General features: G+C 42.5%; 2 protein-coding genes across 4 annotated transcripts; one reads left to right on the top strand and one right to left on the bottom strand.

The window, feature by feature from the left end:
• The first annotated feature begins 687 nt into the window (after window positions 1-687).
• Window positions 688-8,055, top strand: LOC118824552 (regulatory factor X-associated protein). Of its 2 annotated transcripts, XM_036594797.1 has the most exons (4): window positions 688-809; window positions 975-1,365; window positions 4,302-4,412; window positions 6,287-8,055. In XM_036594797.1, the coding sequence occupies exons 2-4, from the start codon at window positions 976-978 to the stop codon at window positions 6,377-6,379; spliced, it is 594 nt and encodes a 197-aa protein (XP_036450690.1). In that variant the 5' UTR covers window positions 688-809; window position 975; the 3' UTR covers window positions 6,380-8,055. The 2 variants fall into 2 exon arrangements, with proteins under 2 accessions (XP_036450690.1, XP_036450689.1); XM_036594796.1 differs by having other exon boundaries at window positions 688-1,365.
• A 1,556-nt stretch (window positions 8,056-9,611) lies between these two features.
• smad9 (SMAD family member 9) lies at window positions 9,612-21,314 on the bottom strand. 2 transcript variants are annotated; one of them, XM_036594794.1, is made up of 7 exons: window positions 21,207-21,314; window positions 18,829-19,416; window positions 18,069-18,323; window positions 17,028-17,138; window positions 15,671-15,892; window positions 12,474-12,730; window positions 9,612-10,444 (listed from the first exon to the last, which is right to left on the bottom strand). In XM_036594794.1, exons 2-7 carry the CDS (start codon window positions 19,238-19,240, stop codon window positions 10,301-10,303), a joined length of 1,401 nt encoding a protein of 466 aa, XP_036450687.1. In that variant the 5' UTR covers window positions 19,241-19,416; window positions 21,207-21,314; the 3' UTR covers window positions 9,612-10,300. The 2 variants fall into 2 exon arrangements, with proteins under 2 accessions (XP_036450687.1, XP_036450688.1); XM_036594795.1 differs by having other exon boundaries at window positions 17,028-17,135.
• Window positions 21,315-22,385: the final 1,071 nt, after the last annotated feature.

Raw genomic sequence — 22,385 nt, 5'->3', positions numbered from 1 at the left:
TTTTTAAACACCTCAGTGTCACTGCTGGACTGAGAATAGTCCACCAACCAAAAATATCAAGCCAACAGCGTCCTGTGGGCAGCGTCCTGTGACCACTGATGAAGGACTAGAGGATGACCAACACAAACTGTGCAGCAGCAGATGAGCTATCGTCTCTGACTTTACATCTATAAGGTGGACCGACAAGGTAGGAGTGTCTAATAGAGTGGACAGTGAGTGGACACAGTGTTTAAAAACTCCAGCAGCACTGCTGTGTCTGATCCACTCAGACCAGCGCAACACACACTAACACACCACCACCACGTCAGTGTTACTGCAGTGCTGAGAATGACCCACCACGCGAATAGTACCTGCTCTGTGAGGGTCCATGGGGGTCCTGACCACTGAAGAACAGGGTAAAAGGGGGTCTAACAAAGTATCAGAGAAACAGATGGACTACAGTCTGTAACTGTAGAACTACAAAGTGCACCTATATAGTAAGTGGAGCTGATAAAATGGACAATGAGCGTAGAATCAAGGAGGTGGTCATAATGTTATGCCTGATACACCATGTGTGTGTATATATATATCGATAAGGCATATCGAAATCACAACGTGTGGTATCAGTATCGCGATGTGGCCTCCTGATCTATCAGCACGCTGTCAGAGTTTCAGCAGTACTGCAGGTGGCAGCACAGCCGCCTTATCGGAGCCGCTGTGCTGCAGGGGGGGAGCTCTCGGAGCCGGAGACGAGCTATGGCCGTGGGTTAAACCAGCTCCTTCCATACCAAACAAACCGACTGTTAAACCTGGCTCTTTGTTTTGAGGAGGTAAAGTCCTGTTCGTGTTCAGGTTTTACGAGAATGACTGTGTTTTGTATGTTTAGCCTGTCAGGCTACACGTCTAGGCTAGCGAGCTAGATTAGCTAGGTAGCTAAGTAGCGGAGCTGCTGGTTGTCTGCCGTTATTTATTCGTTCATATCCGGTAAAACCCAGAATGAGTGAAGGTGAGAGTGCGGGTTCTGCACCTGCCGCTGGTCCAGAAGGTCCGAGCTCTCTCGGCGGCGAGAACAGCGGCGTGGTGAGTCTGAGCGCCGACACTGTTTACTCGTACCACGACGCAGAAGATCCAGGCGAGGAGAGCGACGCTGTGGAGGCGCCGGAGCCGCGGGAGAGCGCCGCGAGCCCCGCAGAAGCCAACGAGGACGAAGCGCTGAGCGGCGAGAACGCGCCCAAGAAGTGCGTGTACGACGGCTGCACGGAGACCACCAAGCAGGTGGCCAAGCAGAGGAAGCCGTGGATGTGTAAAAAGCACCGCAACAAGATGTACAAGGACAAGTACAAGAAGAAGAAGAGCGACCAGGCCATGTCATCCGGGAAAATGGAGGTAAGCAGGTGTAGTCATGTTGTGTTTATTTGGTTCACAGTGGTGGTGATAGGAACCGGGGGTCGCCATGACTACAACACAAATATAGTCATTTTATTTACTATCCAGAACAGGGGTGCACAGCTCCGGTCCTGGAGGGCCAGCGTCCAGCACAGTTTGGTAATTTACCTACTCCAGCACACCTGATTACACTTAGCTGTTAATTGCCAGGTACAGTGGGTGTGTTTGAGTGGGGAAACCTCCAAACTGTGCTGGACAGTGGATCTCCAGGACTGGAGCCGGGCACCCCTGATCCAGAACCACCAGTGAATTTACATGCATCTTCTGAGTCTTTATATGTTCTCTTGATGATCATAAAATAGTGAAAAAAGTTTTCTTAGAGGACTGTTTTGCCTTACAAAGCCCTGAATGTACACCGATCAGGCATAGCATTATGACCACCTCCTTGTTTCTATGCTCATTGTCCATTTTATCAGCTCCACTTACTATATAGGTGCACTTTGTAGTTCTACAATTACAGACTGTACAGTGGTCAGGACCCCCATGGACCCTCACAGAGCAGGTACTATTTGGGTGGTGGGTCATTCTCAGCACTGCAGTAACACTGACGTGGTGGTGGTGGTGTGTTAGTGTGTGTTGTGATGGTACAAGTGGATCAGACACAGCAGTGCTGCTGGAGTTTTTAAACACTGTGTCCACTCACTGTCCACTCTATTAGACACTCCTACCTTGTCGGTCCACCTTATAGATGTAAAGTCAGAGACGATAGCTCATCTGCTGCTGCAGTTTGTGTTGGTCATCCTCTAGTCCTTCGTCAGTGGTCACAGGACACTGCCCACAGGACGCTGTTGGCTGGATATTTTTGGTTGGTGGACTATTCTCAGTCCAGCAGTGACACTGAGGTGTTTAAAAACTCCAGCAGCACTGCTGGGTCTGATCCACTCAGACCAGCACAACACACACTAACACACCAGCACCACATCAGTGTTATTGCAGTGCTGAGAATGATCCACCACCCAAATAGTACCTGCTCTATGAGGGTCCATGGGGGTCCTGACCACTGAAGAACAGGGTAAAAAGGGGCTAACAAAGTATCAGAGAAACAGATGGACTACAGTCTGTAACTGTAGAACTACAAAGTGGACCTATATAGTAAGTGGAGCTGATAAAATGGACAATGAGCGTAGAAACAAGGAGGTGGTCATAATGTTATGCCTAAACGGTGTATCTCTCCGCCATGAATGAACTAAAATAAATTTTTAAGCCAAAACCTTCAATAAAACTATCAAAAAACAATACGACAGACACCAGGCAGGATATTCATAACCATTTCATGTAGTAGCTTTCAGAGGCATTAAGCATTTCAGACGTCTGGTTCCTATCACCACCACTGTGAATAAATATGACACTGTAAGATTCTCTAGAGTGAGCATTTCACACTAAACCACTCTAAATGATTTTGTTTACATCTCAGCCATTTAATTATGTAGGATTTTTGGGAAAATCAGTGGAGTTCCCCTTTAAGTGACAGGGGCTGATCAAATAAACCCATCATATATAATTAGCACTGGGTGCATATCAGCATTTGTTTTCATTGGCCTGGCTTTATTGTGTGTGGGCGTGATCATAATTTGAAATCAGTCTGATTTCATCTAACATGTTTAGTGGGTCCACAGATCAAAAGACTATTTTAAATACACATGGCAATATAAAAACAGAAATTTAAACAGAATGAACTTTTTTATTTTTAAATGATGATTCGTGGGACATTAAAAGAATAATGCATGTTACCTCAAAATCATAAGTAATTATTACACATGGTGAGTTTTAAGTTCTGTCCCACTTCAGCTGAACATGTTAGGTAAAGTGGGGCACCTTCCACAGCCGCTGCATTGCCTTATCATTTATTATTACACATTTAAGCGAGAAGCCTGGATATTTCATAACAGGCCTAAATATGTGTGTATACAGGATGTAAACAGGTACCAACATTAAAATGCTACCCTATAGCTGCTTCTGTATGGTGTGGCATTGAAAAGTCTGCGGGCATTGACTCTGAGCAAGTCGCTGTTGTCGGAAGAAAACCTCGAATCTCCAAAATGGTAACTTTACAGGAGAAGGAAAAAACCTTCTTTACTTTCAGTGTATGTCAATGGAATCTGACTTTTTTCCAAGTGATTTTGGGTCATTTCTTTCAGCCTATTCATCATGAAATGTACATACAATGTAAAGGGTAATGGGTATTTTCAAATTACGTCAAAAATGGAGATACAAGGTTTTCTTCCAACAGCGGCGACCTGCAGAACGTTTCTCAGGCCTGCAGGCCTAATATTGATAAGTTATTGTGACCTAATTCAACATGATTCTAGCGTTTTCTCACTTCTCGCTAAATGGCATGTAAATCAACACAGTTAAGAGAAAAGGGAGGGGTAGAGAGAGAGAAACGACAGCATAGAGAAAGGGGTGAGATGAAAAAAAGTGTAGAGATGACAGAATGAAAGGGGAGAGTGCATAACGAAAGGAGTATAGAGGAATATACAGATCTGATTTCAGTTGGATCATGGAACACGTTTGCTTCTTTATTTTGGTAACATTAGCCTCATAGTGCCAGTATTAAACAAAAGAAGCAGATTTCGGACTCCAGGCTTAGCTTGTTGACTACATTTGAAATAAAAGGAAATGGTGTACTTTAGTTTTTTGGTGAACCATTTTTTTTTAACGAATGGCTCTGGAAAGAGAAGATGCTTCAGCACTTTAATGATATTCTCCTTCTAACATCCAAAACAAAACCATCAAGTACAATAAACATGGTACTATTTAAGGTACACTTAAATGATAAACCATTGTGAGGTTGTAAATAAACGAATGAGTCATGGATAGAAGTTAACTCTGGTGGAAAAGGTCTTTGGAGTAAATCAGGATCTCTTTGTTTACAGGAGGGCTCAGAGGAGAGGCCAGTTTCTGTGACTAAACAGCGGCTTGGAACCATGGGAGAACGTCCTGCGAGACCTTCCCTAATAGAGCAAGTTTTAAACCAAAAGAGACTGGTGAGTGAGTTATTCTTCTAAATGTGCTCATCATGGATAATAATAATAATAATAATAATGATGATAATAATAATAAAGTGACCCGCCCTGCGATGGACTGGCGACCTGTCCAGGGTGTATCCTGCCTTCCGCCCAATGACAGCTGGGATAGGCTCCAGCACCCCACCGCGACCCAGAAGGATAAGCGGTTTAGATGATGGATGGATGGATAAAGTGACCCTTATTAGTCCCACAACAGCGAAATTTCACCTTTGACCCATTATGCCATTATCTGAAGATTACATGGATATCCTGAACTGCACTCTGCTAATGCCATTACATAATAGACCATTTTAGGGATTTACGATATATTGGCGTGAAGTAGTTATATAATTATTGGTCCAATATTGAAATTATGGCCTGTAATTGTATGTTCTATTTTTAGGCTTTTATAGCCTCTTATCAGGTTTATCGTTGGATAATGTAATGTTCTAGAACATTGTTAGTTGTTTTATTATCTTTTATTTTTAAAATTCTTAGATTTAAGCAATAGAACAGGAGAGGGAGTGTGTTAACGGTATTCGGTTCATTTCTGGCTGATTCCAGGTTGAACCATAAGGACTCAGCAACCCATTTGCATGCATAAAAAGTTCTCTGTGTGGTGAAATGGTTCTTCAGATTAATGGAGAATGTGTTGTAAATGGTTCTATATAGAACCTTTTTAAAGAGTTCTCTACAGGACCAAAATGTTTGATGTGAGCTTGACATCAACAAGCAACAAAGTAACGATAGCAGAACCCTTTTTGATGCTATACAGAAGCACATACAACACATTCTCTAATCTGAAGAACGATTTCACCATGCAGAGAACTTTTTATGCGTACAAATGGGTCTGAATGTTCACGGGTCTTTACTAACCTTTTTAATCCACCTGTGGTTCCATGGGAATTAAAAAGGTTAGTAAAGACCCAAAACGCACTTTGTCATATTCTTTACTTCATTACTTTCATATTTCATAAGCTTCATTCTAAAGGTGGGGGTCGTATGAGAGCTGTAACTGTCTTCTTTCCAGTCAAATAGATGGGTGATGTAATTTTAAACCCTTATAATAAAAGAAGCTGAACTCACTTTTTTTTTTTTTCTACTGAAAGTCAAAAAAAAAATTCGTTTTTCCACATTTTTTCCACAAATCTGAGCTATAAACTGGATCTCAGATGGCGTCTCTTCAGTGATATGCACTGTAAAAAAATATTTTTATAAAATAATACAAAGAGCATCTAAGATTTTTGGCTTTCAGCAGTAAATTGTAAGCATATAACATTATGATCATAAAAAACATTTTCTGTTCATTTGAGGGAACCTTTCACAACAACAACAAAAAACATTAATGCAGTTACTGAATAATTTGCTTTATGATTTGGGCATGTAAATTCAGATGGAAAAACCAAAATATACCCACAAGCATAAGAGGCTAAAGAACCATCTTTTTTTAAGAACCTTAAAGAACTGCATTTTTTTTTAAGTGTGCAGCTCTTGCGATTTGTAAATTGCAATTTGTCTCGATATAACAACGATTCATCTTTTAGTCCTACTGGTGCCCAAGCTGCTAATGGTTTTTGGCAAAATGTAAGAGCAGTTTATGCACAATGAACTTATTAAGTTGTTACAGGGTCTGTATTAGCAGTGTAGGATCATTGGGCTGCACCCATTAATAACCACATTCACTATTAATAAACTGAAAGCTAGCCTTGGAGCATTTATGGCATTGACAGTTCCTGAATGAGTTTGTTATGCTCTGTAAACAAAGTTACAGTAAAATGCAATCATTGTAATGCTCTTTAAATGAAGTTAGAGCAAAATGCTGTCCTTAATAGTGCTTTGTCTGTGGTTTCCAGTCTCTCTTGCGGAGCCCAGAGGTCATCAGTTTCCTCCAGCAGCAGCAGCGCCTCCTGACCACCCAGGCTCGAGCTCAGAGTCAGGACTACTGACCAGTCTTGCTGCGTGTCCAGCACTACTGACTGCACTACTGACTTGGGTTCAAATAACCAGACTATTACAAGCATTTTGTAAAGAACTTATTCGGCTTAAGGAAACATGAAGATTGTGAACCCATTTGTTACATCAGTGTCTGATAAGAAGAACCTTCAGTGTCTCTGAAGACTCCATGATATGAGGTGAAGAGAGAACTGAAGTAGTGAAGTCATTATCATGACAATCATCAGTAGCAGATCTACTGTATATAATGCTTTTTTTAAACTATCAGTGTTCTCTTTATCACGATTTTTTTAATAATGTTTTTATTATGCGTTTGTATTTGTGTGTCATTTTAAACTAGTTATGTAAATTATTAGAAGGCAGCTACATCATAAAATCAGTAGTCACTGGGCTTAAACAGACCCTAAAGGCTGGGTTCTCAGACTCAGATTAAGGCTAATCTTAGAGTAGAATAATTTCAAAAAGGGATTCACCTTTGAAACTACAATTTAGTCCAAGACTAGGCTTAGTCCATGTCTGGGAGCCCAGCACTTAGGGTCTGTTTAAGCCTAGTCATAGACTACACAGCATTCTGAATGGAGATAGGAAAGTGTAGTTCAAGGGCCTCATTTATAAAACTATACACTATGTGGACAGAAGTATTGGGACACCTACACGTTACACCATTCTAAATCCATAGGCATTAATATGGAGTTGGTCCCTCCTTTGCAGCTCTAACAGCTTCCACTCTTCTGGGAAGCTTCTACAAGATGTTGGAGAGAGTCTGTGGGAATTTCTGCCCATTCATCCAGAAGAGCATTTGTAAGGTCAGACACTGAAGTTGGACGAGAGGGTCTGGCTCAAAATCTGTTCTGCTTCATCCAAAGGTGTGTGATGGTCAGGGCTCTGTGAGGGCCAGTCAAGTTCTTCCACACCAAACTCACCCAGCCAGGCCTTTATGGAGCTGCTTTGTGCACTGGGGCTCAGTCATGCTGGAACAGAAAAGGTTCTTCCCCAAACTGTTCCCACAAAGTTGGAAGCATAGAATTGTCCAAAATGTCTTGTTCTGCTGAAGCATTAAGGTTTCCCTTCACTGGAACTGAGGGTTCTAGACCAACCCCTGAAAAACAGCCCCATATCAGCATCCCTCCTCCACCAAACCCTACAGCTGGCACAGTGCAGTCAGGCAGGTAACGTTCTCCTGGCATTCACCAAACCAAGACTCATCCATCAGACTGACAGATAGAGAGGCGCTCCAGAGTTGCTGTGGTTCCTAAACTAATGTGTATAAAGGCAGGCTGCATGGCTACGTGCTTGAATTTAAACACCAGTGGCAACAGGACTGAATGAAACACCTGATTTCAATGATTAAGAGGTGTGTCCCAATACTTTTGTCCATATAGTGTACTTGAATTTCATTGAAAATTTGTTCTTAAAGAGGAATTCCCTACATTTTTAAATAATGGTGCATGGTGACGTGACCCAGTTCAGTGTAGAGAAACTTGCCAACTCAGATTTCTTTACACTGGTGGTGGTGATGAACAGTAGCAGGGTCACAATGTCCACAACACAAATATAGCCATTTTATTTATTTTCCAAAACCACCAGTGAACCTAAATCTTCTAAGTTTTATACGCAATGTTAATGATGGTAAAATAGTGGAAAATATGGAACACTAAGTGTTCTTTGGGGACTGTTTTGCCTTGAAACCACCTCACTGCATGTACCTCTCCAAAAGAGTCCCAAAGCTTACTTCAGAACTTTCGTACAACAGATCTCGGGAATCGGGCAGAGTACATGTTCTAATTTCATGTAGAGAAATTAAACTCAGATTGTTTGAGGCATTAAACTCTTCAGACATCTGGTTCCTGTCACCACCACTGTGAGCAATTCTGACTTGGCAAGTTTCTCTAGAACAGAGATTTTCACATCAAACCACTCCAAATAAATCTTTAATTTGTTTAAATCATAATCATGGAATTACAGGAAAATTGACTGGAAATTGGTGGGGTTCCCCTTTTAACTCTTAGGGCTGGTTTTCCAGACCCAGATTAAGGCAAATCTTAGAATAAAACAATTTCCAATGGGGGATCACCAGACTAGGCTTAGTCAATGTCCGGGAACCCAGCCCTTCACTAGCTTTGTTAGTACTGTACTATTCAGCATGAATTAATCACAGTAATGACATGTTTTGGTTTGTGCTTTAGTTTGAAGTGTTTTCTAAAACTAGTGTTTTGGCCTTGTGACATACTGATAATCAAAACAGCATGATTTGCAGTGCTTCTGATACATCTTTATGGAAAAGATGATTTTAAATGGGTACCCAAAACTGATAAACTTAAGTGAATTTTTAATAGACAAACTTATGCATCTTGATTGTTTCATTTTAAATTTGCAGTGTTTACAGAAGGCCTTGCTGGGCAGAGAATATTATTATTATGATTATCATTATTATTTTAATTTTTTTTCAAAATTATGATTTAAAATTTTGTTTTATTGTTCATTTTTGTTGTAAGTCTCAAGACAGTGCGCACACGATTGACAGAATTTTTGTATTTCAAAAAATGACACAAACAGCACAAAACAAACACCATGCTAACACTGCTACTACTGACCTGTTGCCTTTCTATTCTCTTTCTTTGACTTTCTATTTGTGTCGCTGTCTAAACTGTACAGAACCACTAAGGAGTGTTGAATAGTGATCTTGATTAAAAACAAAGAAGAAAAAAACAAAGAACAAAGAAAAACAGTTACTTTACCACTTGGCTGCACACTATATTTTGAAAGGGGCATTCCACAAACTTTTCAAAAAGCATGCAGAATTAGATGAAGATGTAAACAAAGTCATTCAGAGTAGCTCAATGAAAAAAAAACTTGCAGAATCAGAATCGTTTACAGTGCACTGTTAGTAATAAAGGTTCTGTGCTGGTACGTTTTTCATTCATCGAGGTACAAACAGTGTAAATGTTCCCTCAAAGCTCCAACAGTGGTTTTAAGGTCTGATTGTGAACCTTAAATAAGTTTTTCCAGGTGAAAAGTTCGTATTTGTACCTTTTCATAACCGAATGTTTTAAAACAGAACAGTAAAATAAAAGCCTGGAGACGAGACGGGGTGTGTGGAGTCAGTACAGCTTAGAACATATCATTTCAGTGGATTATGGTTCAGTTATGTTCCCTGACTAAAGGTACTGAGATGAACCACCCCAGTGAAAGTTTAGTACCTTTATTTCTGAGAGTGTGGTGTTAATAGGAACCAGACATCCAAAGCATTTAATGCCTCTAAAAGCTCCCCTTACAGAAATTTATTACATGAAGTAGTTATGAATATGCTGCCTAATGACTGGTATTGTTTTACAGTAGTGCTGAGATAAGACTTTGGCCTAACACTTGTTTTTTTAAATACAGAAATAGAGGCAGGGAATTATTAAGCATTTTTATTCATTCATTCATTCATTTATTCAGCCGCTTATTCTCCCGGGTTGTGTGTGGTGGGGTTGGGGGTGCTGGAGCCTATCCCAGCGCTCGGTGGGTAGAAGGCAAGAAACCACTATTTTTATTTACCACTTTTTTACCATTACCAACATTACTTTTAAAATTCAGACGATGTGTAGGTTCACTGGTTGTTGGTATTGCAAATAAAATGGTTATATTTGTGTTGTAGGCTTCCCGTTCCTATCACCACCACTGTAAAGGCATCTGAGCTGGTACTTTTCTCTGCGGTATAACATTCTGAATGACTTTGTTTACATCTCAACGACTAATTAATACAGGATTTTTTTTTAAATCGGTGGAACCTCCCTTTAAAGGTATTTTTAGCATCAGATAATCTACTTGTACCATATAGCTGTAGTGAAAATGAGATGGTGATTTTGACGCAGATTCCTCCTGTGCTGATCCTCTGGATGTGCTGTAGGTTTACCGGTGTATATACACTGTTAGGACACAGATGAGATGGGGTTGTGTGGGGAGCCCATTTGGGTCAGAACTTTGTCGAGCCACTGCAGAGGCCCATGCAGGTGGATCTCTATCCAGCAGGGGGTGCTGGTGACATCCTGACGGTGGTATTCTGCTCCCCAGCCCTAAAGGGAGAAAGACGGAACAGAGCGTTCGCCATTAATGCGACAGTGACGAGTCTAAGAGCACCAGAAACTATATTCGCATTCCTGACATGACACGGCGCTGCGTTTTGCAGCATTAATTTTCTCTACCTTGAATCACTTTTGTGTATGTCTGTCAGGTTTGAGAATGTAATGTCACATTTCCAAGGGCTCAGTCAAATAAACAGTAACTGGAGAACCCTGGAGGACTGCAGTGAGTTTTGGCAGTGCAGCAGTCTGCCATCAGCATGCCAAAGATCAGAATAACTGTCTGCAATTTGCATAGCAACACACACAGAAGACATTCCATCTGGACGCCCTTCTACCACCTCAACCGTCTCCTTTACTGGCTGGGAGCACTGCAAAGGGAAAACAAGGCCAAAGGCCATGAGTCACCTTTGCCGTCACTAATCCAGGGAATCCAGTTATTGAAAAAATGAAACTGAAAATGAGGAGTTCACAGCTGTTCAAGATCATAAGGTCAAGCATTTTGAAATATCTTCAGATACAGAATATCCCTGTGCTCTGACACGGCATCCCTAGCATGCACAAGTCTGATTGGCCTAAACTACTCGTTGTTGACAATGTGTTACTCTCTCATTGTAACCCATCATTCTCGATTCGGAGCTCTGTCTCAAAGCATTTCTTGCTTACACAGGTAAGTGTTTGATCAGTCTAACCATGTTGGCAGCTGCTCAAGTAGAGTCGTTTACGGTCATTTAACTACGGTTAAGGGTGCTGTTAGGTCAAGCATTAGCTAAACACTGTTTTGTAGTTTTATAAACTACACCAATGTTCAATAAACAACTGAATGTATTTTTAATTTGTAATTACAGTAAACGATTCCCTTGGCGAACAATAGGGTTTGTTGACAGTAGGCTATGCATGCCAAGCAACATAACTTGGCGCATTAATGAAGAATTCAGTTTGTGCATGTGGTACAGTGTGTTTATTGAGTATTGTACACCTTTGAACATCGCTTAGCAAATCAGATTTTAGAGTTCACTGCTCTGGATCAGTTTAATTAAATCATACTTCATGTTGGCAGCGGCCGACAGGTTATTTTTTACAGTTATAAACCGTTTACTCTGTACATGTTTTTGCAGCCTGATTTCTTTTTCCTTCTTTGGTGACGTCTCCTTTCGCGTGATTGGCTGTTGGTTCATAAACGTCACGCTTTCATGTGCATGATTAATCACAGCCTGAGTATCTAAACCTGAGTTAACAGAGAAACTTGTTAACCGCTGTTGTAAAACGGATTAACTGTGTGTGTGTTTGTGAGATTTCATAAAGCTGAAACTTATTAAGAAAGCCTAAATTAAACCTGCTTGGTTAGACAGACCTCAAGTCCAAGTCCACTACTTCTTGCTGTCCAATTACAAGTCAAAACAAATGGCATAACCCTAAAACCACTCAAACCACCGCCTATATCTTTGAGTATTTTCTCCTTGTTTCCGTTTCATGGTTTTTAAACCATGTTGCGTTTGTTTTTTTTCGAGACATGATTAACCAGTTGCTTTTTCCCCCCCTCACTCGAAAAAGAAAAAAACAGAAAAATCCCAGAAGTCGTTAGGGGGCCGCAGAGCCATAAGAAGCAGCTCAAGTAGAGTTGTTTATGGTCATTTAACCACGGTTAAGGGTGAAATTAGGTCAAGCATCAGCTAAGCACTGTTCTGTAGTTTTATTCTACTTAAACTATGTCAATGTTCAATAAAGAACTGAATGTATTTTTAATTGTAATTACAGTAAACGATTCTCTTGGCGAACAATAGGGTTTGTTGACAGTAGGCTATGCTTGCCAACATAACGTGGCGCATTAATGAAGAATTCAGTTTGTGCATGTGGTACAATGTGTTTACTGAGTATTATACACCTTTGAACATCGCTTAGCAAATCATATTTTACAACCAAGAGTTCACTGCTCTGGATCAGTTTCATGAAATATTTATTTTATTTTCCTGTCAATTCACATAAACCTTCAAAATCAGTGTTCAATATTAAATCCCCTTACCTTAACAAAGCTCATTCTGATGGTGCACATCTTTGTGAGCTCGTAGACCACCTCGAAGCCGTGGTTGACTGACTGGGACAGTAGCTGGGCGAACAGCTGGTTGTTGAAGATCTTGAGGCTGCAGCCGCTGGGAATTTTGCAGACAGTGGTGGCGTGGAAGCCATGCTGGTAGTTGCAGTTGCGGCTCTGGACGAAAATACTGCTGTCACTGAGGCACTCCGCATACACCTCGCCACCCACGTAGTACAGGTGCACCCCTGCGGGACATTAAACAAGGCGGTTCATTTTGAATTTCAAAGCATAGCTTTGTTTAAGCTGTCAAATCTCAGATTAGCCAGAAAAGCTCAGCTTTAAACACCAGAGGTTTTGACTTATAAACAGGCTCACTAACAACTTAAGTTTCACATAAATACTTCTAGTAAGATCTGCATGACAACACAGGCTGCATGTCGGCAGGCGGCTTTAATCTGATTTTTCACTTCACACTGTTCCGTCTAAACAGCAAAACATCTCAGGCAACCAGATCCTTTTTCCCATCTGGACTGCTTTTATAAACAGAAAGTCATTTCAGATAAAGATCACATGCAGACAACATGTCTAAGCCCACATATAGGGTGAAGAAAAAAAAAATGAACATGAAAATCAGTCCAAAGAATCATAGTGTGCTTTAATATTTTAAACAGTTAAACTGCTGATGTACACCGATCAGGCATAACATTACCTCCTTGTTTCTACGCTCATTGTCCATTTTATCAGCTCCACTTACTATATAGGAGCACTTTGTAGTTCTACAGTTACAGACTGTAGTCCATCTGTTTCTCTGCATACTTTGTTAGCTTTCGCCTCTGACTTTACATCTACAAGGTGGACTGACAAGGTAGGAGTGTCTAATAGAGTGGACAGTGAGTGGACACAGTGTTTAAAAACTCCAGCAGCACTGCTGTGACTGATCCACTCATACCAGCGCAACACACACTAACACACCACCACCATGTCAGTGTTACTGCAGTGCTGAGAATGATCCACCCAAATAGTACCTGCTCTGTGAGGGTCCATGGGGGTCCTGACCACTGAAGAACAGGGTAAAAGGGGGCTAACAAAGCAGAGAAACAGATGGACTACAGTCTGTAACTGTAGAACTACAAAGTGCACCTATATAGTAAGTGGAGCTGATAAAATGGACAATGAGTGTAGAAACAAGGAGGTGGTCATAATGTTATGCCTGATCAGTGTATATTAATAATATCTTTGCTGCTTAATGGTTTAAACAGATACTGTATATTAAGCACTGATCATTTAAGGAGCTACAGTAAAAAGTGACTTAACGGTGCTGTCACAGAAACTTTTAACTATAGTCAGTTAAAAAAAAAGTTCAAAGAGGAAAAAAATAATAATAAAAATCTGACCACTTCTGAAAACATGCTGGAAATGAGACTGTAAATCCAAGGTTTGAACATTTTTGTCAACTCGCTATTTACAAACCCTACTTTGTTTCATCACTTGCCAAGCGGAAACCTTAATAACATCCATTTTTCAAGCATGCTGCTCTGGGTTATGTCACTCTCCACAAAGGGGCTCTCAGGCATGTGGATAGCACACACACTTGGCAGGCTTTCATGTCGTCCACGTGTGAGTGTGTGTGTGTGTGTGAGTGTGTGTGTGTGAGTGTGTGTGTGAGTGTGTGTGTGTGTTCTGTGTAACTGTTGGAACTCACGACAACATTTACTTTTCCCGATTTTCAGACGCTCTGCAAGCGCAATCAAGACAGCAGGAGAAAAGCCAACGTTTGGCAAGTGCCGACTTCCCCTGTGTTTCTGAGAGCCGTAAGCACAGTGTCTACAGGCCACCACTCTCTGGCGCCACACAAACAGCGACAGGCCGGTGTTTTTTCTCCTTGTGGTCGGTGGATTAACATTGCGGTGGAACATCATTATCAAGAGCCTAAATTTTGTCTAAGCACGAGAGTGTGTGTCAAAACCAACTTTCCAAACTGGAAATCAGCAGAAATGACAAGAAACCATAAACTAGGGGTCACCAGTCCGTAGCGAAGGTGCCCAGCACCGATTTTCCTCCTTTAACAAACCTAATTCTGCTGCTTAACTGATGAGCCTAATCGGGTGTGTTTGAGCAGAGAAATCACCAAACAAGGCCTGTCACGATTACTTGACTAAAACTTGCCTTCTCTGTGAATTGGTGAAGATTAGTTGTCATATTTTAAATTCTCCTCCTGGTCTCTCTTACAGTAGGAAACAGAGACTGATGGACAAACCCATTTACAGTATTGTGCAAAAGTCTCCGGCTTCTAAGCACATTGTTTAAAACCATTTATCTTGGCAGTACAAAGTAACACGAATTCCTTTTTTTTTTTTAGAAATTGTGGCTTCTTGAAGCCCCCAGCCGTCTCATGGATTCACATTATGTTACATTCCCACATATGATCTAACATAATGAAGTGCTGAAATCAGGTGTTGGATGACAACTATATTTAATACTGGACTGCCACAAGGAAAGGATTGGAAATGGTTAAACCAGGGGTGTCAAACTGAACCACTAAAGGGGCCATATTAAAAAATCTCAACAAATCTGTGGGGCAGAGAAAAAAAATGTCTTTTATTTATTTTTTGTTAATGTTGTGCTGTAACCCGAACTGGGCATTGTTTATTCAAAATACACACAAAAACCTCAGCAGTAAAATTACAGACACTTGTAGTAAACCTTGAAATATTACATGAATACTTGAAATATTCCAAATTTAAATGTCCCCAGGAGCTCAGTCCTACCTTTTGCTTGTAGTAGACATCTGGCATCCTTTCTTTGCTGCAAGTTCATTAATGCTTGGGCTCAATTTCAGAGCCGCTAAGCTAACGTTAGATGTTTATATTGGTTAAACTGCAGCTGAAATGCAGTCAGTGCGTTTGGTGTTATGACCGGTGTGTAACTGCATAGAATTGTGTAGAATTGAGATGATGAAGGGAGGCCACTAATGCTCTCTTTAACTCCGATCAATGGATGGCTGTATTTTTTTTTAAAGAAGTCTTGGTAAAGGTTTCCTTGTCCGTTTTGATATAATAATATTTTGAAATCTGTCTTTTATTGTCCAGTTAAGTCCATTTTTATTGTTTGGTTGCTTTTAAAACCCGGATTAGAGCTGATAGGCCTTCAAAAAGATGACCCCTGCAATCAGACAAGACACTCACCTTTGCCTATGTGCCTGCGGGTGTGCTCGATGGTGGAGTTGCGGTTGACGTTGGAGAGCAGTCCCAGGCAGAAGCGGTTCTTGTTGTTGGACGGATCTGTGAACCCGTCCACCAGGATGCTTCGGGATAAGGCGTGGAAAGTCTCACCCACTCGGTTGTTGAGTTCATAGTAGGCTACAGAGCACCAGTGCTCTGGCTCCTCATAACAGACTGGCCGCAAATCTAAAAGAAGACAATGCACAGACTTACAGTTAACGACCACGGCACTATACACCGATCAGGCGTAACATTATGACCACCTCGTTTCTACGCTCACTGTCCATTTTATCAGCTCCACTTACTATATAGGTGCACTTTGTAGTTCTACAGTTACAGACTGTAGTCCATCTGTTTCTCTGATACTTTGTTAGCCCCCTTTTACCCTGTTCTTCAGTGGTCAGGACCCCCATGGACCCTCACAGAGCAGGTACTATTTGGGTGGTGGAACATTCTCAGCACTGCAGTGACACTGACGTGGTGGTGGTGTGTTAGTGTGTGTTGTGCTGGTATGAGTGGATCAGTCACAGCAGTGCTGCTGGAGTTTTTAAACACTGTGTCCACTCACTGTCCACTCTATTAGACACTCCTACCTTGTCGGTCCACCTTGTAGATGTAAAGTCAGAGACGACAGCTCATCTGCTACTGCACAGTTTGTGTTGGTCATCCTCTAGTCCTTCATCAGTGGTCACAGGACGCTGCCCACAGGACGCTGTCAGCTGGATGTTTTTGGTTGGTGGACTATTCTCAGTCCAGCAGCAGTTTAAAAACTCCAGCAGCACTGCTGTGTCTGATCCACTCAGACCAGCACAACACACACTAACACCACCACCACCACGTCAGTGTTACTGCAGTGCTGAGAATGATCCAGCACGCAAATAGTACCTGCTCTGTGAGGGTCCATGGGGGTCCTGACCACTGAAGAACAGGGTAAAAGGGGGCTAACAAAGTATCAGAGAAACAGATGGACTACAGTCTGTAACTGTAGAACTACAAAGTGCTCCTATATAGTAAGCGGAGCTGATAAAATGGACAATGAGCGTAGAAACAAGGCCATAATGTTATGCCTGATCGGTGTAAAGCTGAATGTGTATTAAACTAGACTAATGGTTTTCCATTCTGGTCCTGGAGTCCCTGCCATGCACATTTTAATGCGTTCCTTACTATAATGTTCACTGTTCATTTGAGGAAGGGCTTGTTAATGACCTGATGAGTTGAATTAGGTGTGTTAGAGCAAACAAAACACTACAACGTGCAGAGCGGGGCTACTCCAGGACCAGGGCTGAGAAACAATGAAGTGGACAGTGGGCGTTCTCTGTACCTCTGTGTGGAGCAGACAGGGTGAGTTTAATGGGGTTGGAGGATTCTCCTGGCTTCACGTCCTCTGGAGGGCTGGTTTCCATCATGCTGTAAGGCGGTGGTGGGGTCTCTGCTGTTTAATAGGTTGAGAAAATAAAGAGTAATAATTGTGGCATTTTAAGTGATACTTACAAAGGACCATATCATGGAAAACGGAATTCTCCTCTCTTATTGAAATAAGAGTTGATGTATTATGTAAACATTGCTGAAGTTTCAAAACATACCATCCATGCCCCGGTCCATAAAGTCCATATATAAAAATTAAGTTGCAAAACAGCCTGTTTTGAATTGTGTGTGTGACATAATGAAAACCAATACATATACATATAACTGCGTCTTCAGCTTACGGCAGTTTACCCCCACCCATATGTGGTGAAGCTATAAGGAGTGTTTCAGCCTGAACAGCTGTTTGAAAAAGGGACAATACAGGGGAACCAATCAGAAAAGAGACACTTTGAGAATAAAGAGAAATAGGTGTTATTGTTTCCTGATAAAATGAAAACGACTGCTTTGTAAATACTGAAGGCTACAATCAAATGAGTCATTTATGAGTTTTTAATGAGTTACTAATATACTGATATATTACTGGGCTACTGCGAAGGCCATAATTGTTTTTATGCCACATATTTTCCGTTTTTGTGTAAATTTATATTTGACGATTCACCCAGCATAAACTAAACCTTTCTTAATTATTACAATAAATATAAACTTCTTTGCAAAGGTCCCATGATGGATCCCTTAGGATTAACAAACATAGCACAGTTTCATTTACATTTACACCATTTCTCAGACGCTCTTATCCAGAGCGACTTACAATTTGATCATTTTACACAGGTAGGCGAAGGTAGTGTTAGGAGTCTTGCCCAAGGACTCTTATTGGTATAGTGTAGGGTGTTTACCCAGGTGGGGCACTGAACCCCAGTCTACAGCATAGAGGGCAGAGGTGTAACCCACTACACTATACCAACCACAGTTAACAGAAGGCACATAACCAGCCGTGTACCTGTGATGTGGTAAGGGCTTGCAGGGTCAGCGGTGCTGCTGGGGGAGCTGGGGTAGCTGTTTGCAGTGGGGGACTGCAGAGAGCTGGATGGAGAGGTGGAGAAAGAGCTGCAGGGCATCGGGGGGAAGGAGTCTGGGAAAGTGGCATTCTGCGGCATCAGTGGCTCGTTGTGTAGGGAAGCGTTGCGGAACTTGGCCAGTAAGCTGTGCTGAGGGTTGAACTCACTGTGACGAGGCACCAGGACTGGAGGCAACACTGGGGAATGAAGGGAAGAGAGGACAAGACAAGACATTTGGGGAAAGGGTTATTCTTTCAGACTTTTATGAAAGAATGTATACTTATAATGAGGTAGGGCTGAATAAGATACCATATCACATTTCTTTTGCTACATGTTGCTGCCACACAACATACTAAAAACACAGTAGTGGTTAAAGATCGGTCTGCATTATTTTGAACGATTATGTGAACGACTAAATTTCATGTGAACGCCTTTGTTTGTCAAAATGATCTCTAATGAAGATCATCTGTAATAAGGCATGATGCTCCCAGGGCACAATAAACAATTAGTATTGCTTATTTCAGCCTATTTGAATTGCATACTGCAGCCCATTATTACTGCATACTTCAGCCTATTAGTGTTATAAATTGCAGCCTATTAGTATTGCATATTGCTGTTTTTAGAATTGTATATTGCAGTTAATTAGTGAAGTCTAATGTTGTGATAACCATTAACAAACTACATTGTGCATAGCAGACAGACCTGGTGTCTCCACACGGCGGTAATGGTAGGGGTTCACACAGATGTCCTTCTGCTTGGAGCCAAAGGGGAACTCGCAGCAGTCCAGGGCTTTCAGTTCGTGGTGAGACTGCAGGTCCGGCCAGCGCCACACGCGGCAGTAGATGACGTGAGGCAGGCCCTTCCGGTGGGACACCTGCAGCCTTCCGTCCAGCGAGCGTGGGATGGTCACACATTTGCTGGGCTGACCCGGGCAGCTCAGAGCTTTCTCCAGCTCCTCCATCGCCCCTTTCTTCTTTTTCAGCTTCTTCACCAGGGAGTCCACGGCCTTCTCGGCCCACTTCTCCTCCTCATCTCCCTGCTTCCAGCCCAGCAGGCGCTTCACGGCCGGGCTGGTGAAGGAGAACAGCGAGGTGATGGATGTGGTGGAGTGCATCTGGCCACGAAGCGCAACAAAGCTCAGAGGGAATTAGAGCAGGATGGGCTGGAATGGCTGCTACTGAGGAGGAAAAAAAGGGCCTCAGTTTGCTTTCTCTCAGCCAAGATCCAACTGAACTTGACGGTGAACCCCCTGAAGGGGAAGGCCCAGAGTGTGGGTATTACTCCTTTTATCTGCAAAAAAAAAAAACAGGCATGTGAAATATTCATTGAAGAGGAGAAGCCAAAACTAAAAGCACTTGACAGGAACAACAACAAAAAAAGGAGTGGGCACTGTTTGCTCTGTGCCTAACTCTCCAGGAACAATAGTTCTGAGAGAATTGGCCAAAGCATTTATGAAAATCTCTTTGTGCTGGAATCTAATACCCTACTCCTCATTACACTTCCACCTCATTAGAGCACCGCTGGGACTTCAGCGGCATCACTGAGTGACTTCTGCTCTCAGCAGGCTTTAAAGCTCCTCACTACTACACACTTGATCTCTATTCACTCATGTATCAAAACTAACCTGACCTGCAGAAATGAAGAACCACATTTTGTAATATTTGTGTCAAGTTCAATCAATCAGAGTTGGAGTGCTGAGAGCTTTTAAGAGCTGTTGCAGTGCACTCTTCGGAAATACTGAGTGGGCCACTGTGCTGGGCTTCCCCTGCTTAATCACACCTGACTCAACTCATCAGTTAATAAACAAGGCCCTTGTGAGGTTAAAGGAATGGTACACCAAAAAATGTCCCCTTTATCCAAAATGTAGTTATGTGGTCTAAGGTTTTATGGCGCTAATACACCTAACAAGTAATGGAACTCGATGTGACTCTAAATATTTTGAGTGGCATTGATCTTCTGTTATATTAGTTTCCTACACTCTTAAAAAAAGGTGGTTCTTCAAGAGTTCTTCAGTTCAAAAAACATTCAAAGAACAATTTGCATGCTTAAAGAGTTCTTTGTCATTGTGAATCAGCACTTTAGATTGATGGAGAATGTGTTGCATATGGTTCTATGTAGAACCTTTTAGAAAAGGGTTCTACATAGAACCAAAGAGGGCTCTGCTATTGTTACTATGTCAAGCTTGCAACAATGGAAGACCTCTTTTTGGAATCATTTTCAACAAGGTTGTACTTATTAAAACCATATACAACACATTTTCCAATCTGAAGAACCATTCCACCATGCAAGTATACAGAATCTAAATAGAACCCGTAAAGAACCATCTTTTTTAAGAGTCCAGGACAAATACAAAACTAAAGAGGCAGACTTCAAACACCAAACATTCCTTGGTCAGTCGACTGTGTTTGAGGAAAATGTGTAAATTTGATTTTTTCGGTGAGCCATTGCTTTTAAAAGAGGCGGGGGGGGGGCACTAAGAGTAGTTGGACTCAAAGCGAATAGGGAGGTAACTAAAAAAGAAAAGAAAAAGGAAAGAAAGAAAGAGAGAAGAGAAAAGAAAAGAGAAGGGGAAAAAAAAAACAATAAAGTGTGCTAATAAAGGCAGTTCAGCTGCTCCGGTCTCCCAGGCGGAGTGACTCCTTATGAAACTGGCGTCTCTCAGTCTGAGAGCTCAGATAGGCTTAATCACCTCACACACACTCCATCACAGCTCCCGCTCGGAAACACGGAGCTGCAGCTACGGCTCCTCACAGAAACACAGTCTGGGGTTTAGTTAGTGCGAAAGAGAGAAGTTTGGAGCTGTACAGTGTGCCATAGTGAGCGGACAGTAGGTAAGGTCAGCGGTGGGTTGGGGGGGCTGCAGCAGCATCGTCTGCGCTCACCACGCCTCCAGTGCTGAGTTGATGTCTGAAGCAACAAGTTCACAAAGCTACTGACACAAAAAAACAGGGGAAACGCGGACTAGTAAATTGGCACTTGTCGCCCCAAACCCGCCACTTACGCGCGAAAACATTTACTTACTACCAAATACAAGTATTGAAAATAATCCTCAATAAAGTAGAAGTCATAACGTCTCTTACCTGTATCGGTCTGTGTCCAGTGAAAGCCGCTCTGCGCCGTGTTTTCTGCCCGCTCTCTCCAGCCTCGCTCTGATTGGAGGTGTAGCGCGTGTTTGGACTCCACGGCAGCAGCGCCCGGCGTCAGTCTGACTGGAGCCGCAGTGCCTTCGTGCGCGATTCATCCGCAGCGCTGGAACTCTCCCAGCGGCGCGCCTGACACAGCCTGCTCATCACCCCGCTCAGCGCCGCGGTACAGCGGCTTACATGAGCCTGGGTCGGCTCCCAGTTTTCCGGGTTCTGCTTCGAATTTCCCCGTCCCACCTTAAAAGCCGCGCTATTTAAGGTGGAACGGAAAAATTCCGAACAAGAAGCTGACCCCAGCTTCGTGCGGGTTATGAGCCAAAGTGAACGCTGTGTTAGTTTTCTTCTTTTTTGCTTTAAAAACTATTCAGAAGGCTCCAGTTTATCCAAAAAGGCGCGGGGCTACACCTGCCAGTCCTCTCACATCACACAGAGGGCCGAGAGCCCGGCTGCAGCGCCAGGCTGGGCTGTTTGTCTGAGAGAGTTTGGGTTGCTGTTAGAATCGGCCTGTTTTTAAGCGACCCCCGTGTTCTGAGACCACCATGCACTGAGATTCAGACACTTGTCAGGTAAACGAGTAACATTCCAGCGTCTCTGTTTCTTCATACTGCAGAGCTGCCGTTCATTTAAGTCACATCCACGTCTCTTTCCTGAACCCCCACACAGTCATTTACAGCAGGAAAAAAAATAAATAAATAAAATCACACACTTTGGCGGGGTGCCAAAAGTTTTATCGATGGATCTATTTCTAGAGCGCTCCTCGTTGCGGATGGATACGTTTCGATTTGGTGCGCGCGGTGACCAGTCTAGTTAATGACGCAAGCCTGGATGGCGACAGAGAGTCTAGAAGTTTGACATTTTCACAGTTTACAGCAACTGCAGGGGGAACAGAGCAGCGCTCCCGGTAATGAGAGCGGACATGCTGAGCGCGCTGTGATCACACGCGGCTGGCAGCGCTCAGCCGTTTCCAATACAGAGGACGTGGAAAAAAAAAAAAGCGAGCCAGGGACGGTCGGAGTAACGGCCATCCGTCAAGGTGCGCTGACCTCAAAACTCAGCACGTACAGGCAGAGTGGAGGAGGAGGGCAGGCAGAAGCCGACAGTTTACATTTTCATAGT

This window comes from Colossoma macropomum, unplaced genomic scaffold (genome assembly GCF_904425465.1).
Source record: "Colossoma macropomum unplaced genomic scaffold, Colossoma_macropomum, whole genome shotgun sequence".
Classification (NCBI taxonomy): domain Eukaryota; kingdom Metazoa; phylum Chordata; class Actinopteri; order Characiformes; family Serrasalmidae; genus Colossoma; species Colossoma macropomum.
Note: the sequence above shows the minus strand (reverse complement) of the source record. Positions and strands in the feature narration are given on the sequence as shown.

Excerpts from the sequence above, each read along its gene's own strand:
- smad9 (XM_036594794.1), bottom strand. The coding sequence starts at position 19,240 with ATGCACTCCACCACATCCATCACCTCGCTGTTCTCCTTCACCAGCCCG. Across the intron at positions 17,139-18,068 it reads AAGCCCTTACCACATCACAG|CAGAGACCCCACCACCGCCT; the intron begins GTACACGGCTGG and ends CCTATTAAACAG. Across the intron at positions 10,445-12,473 it reads TCAGAATGAGCTTTGTTAAG|GGCTGGGGAGCAGAATACCA; the intron begins GTAAGGGGATTT and ends TTCTCCCTTTAG.
- LOC118824552 (XM_036594797.1), top strand. The coding sequence starts at position 976 with ATGAGTGAAGGTGAGAGTGCGGGTTCTGCACCTGCCGCTGGTCCAGAA. Across the intron at positions 1,366-4,301 it reads TGTCATCCGGGAAAATGGAG|GAGGGCTCAGAGGAGAGGCC; the intron begins GTAAGCAGGTGT and ends CTTTGTTTACAG. Across the intron at positions 4,413-6,286 it reads TTTTAAACCAAAAGAGACTG|TCTCTCTTGCGGAGCCCAGA; the intron begins GTGAGTGAGTTA and ends TGTGGTTTCCAG.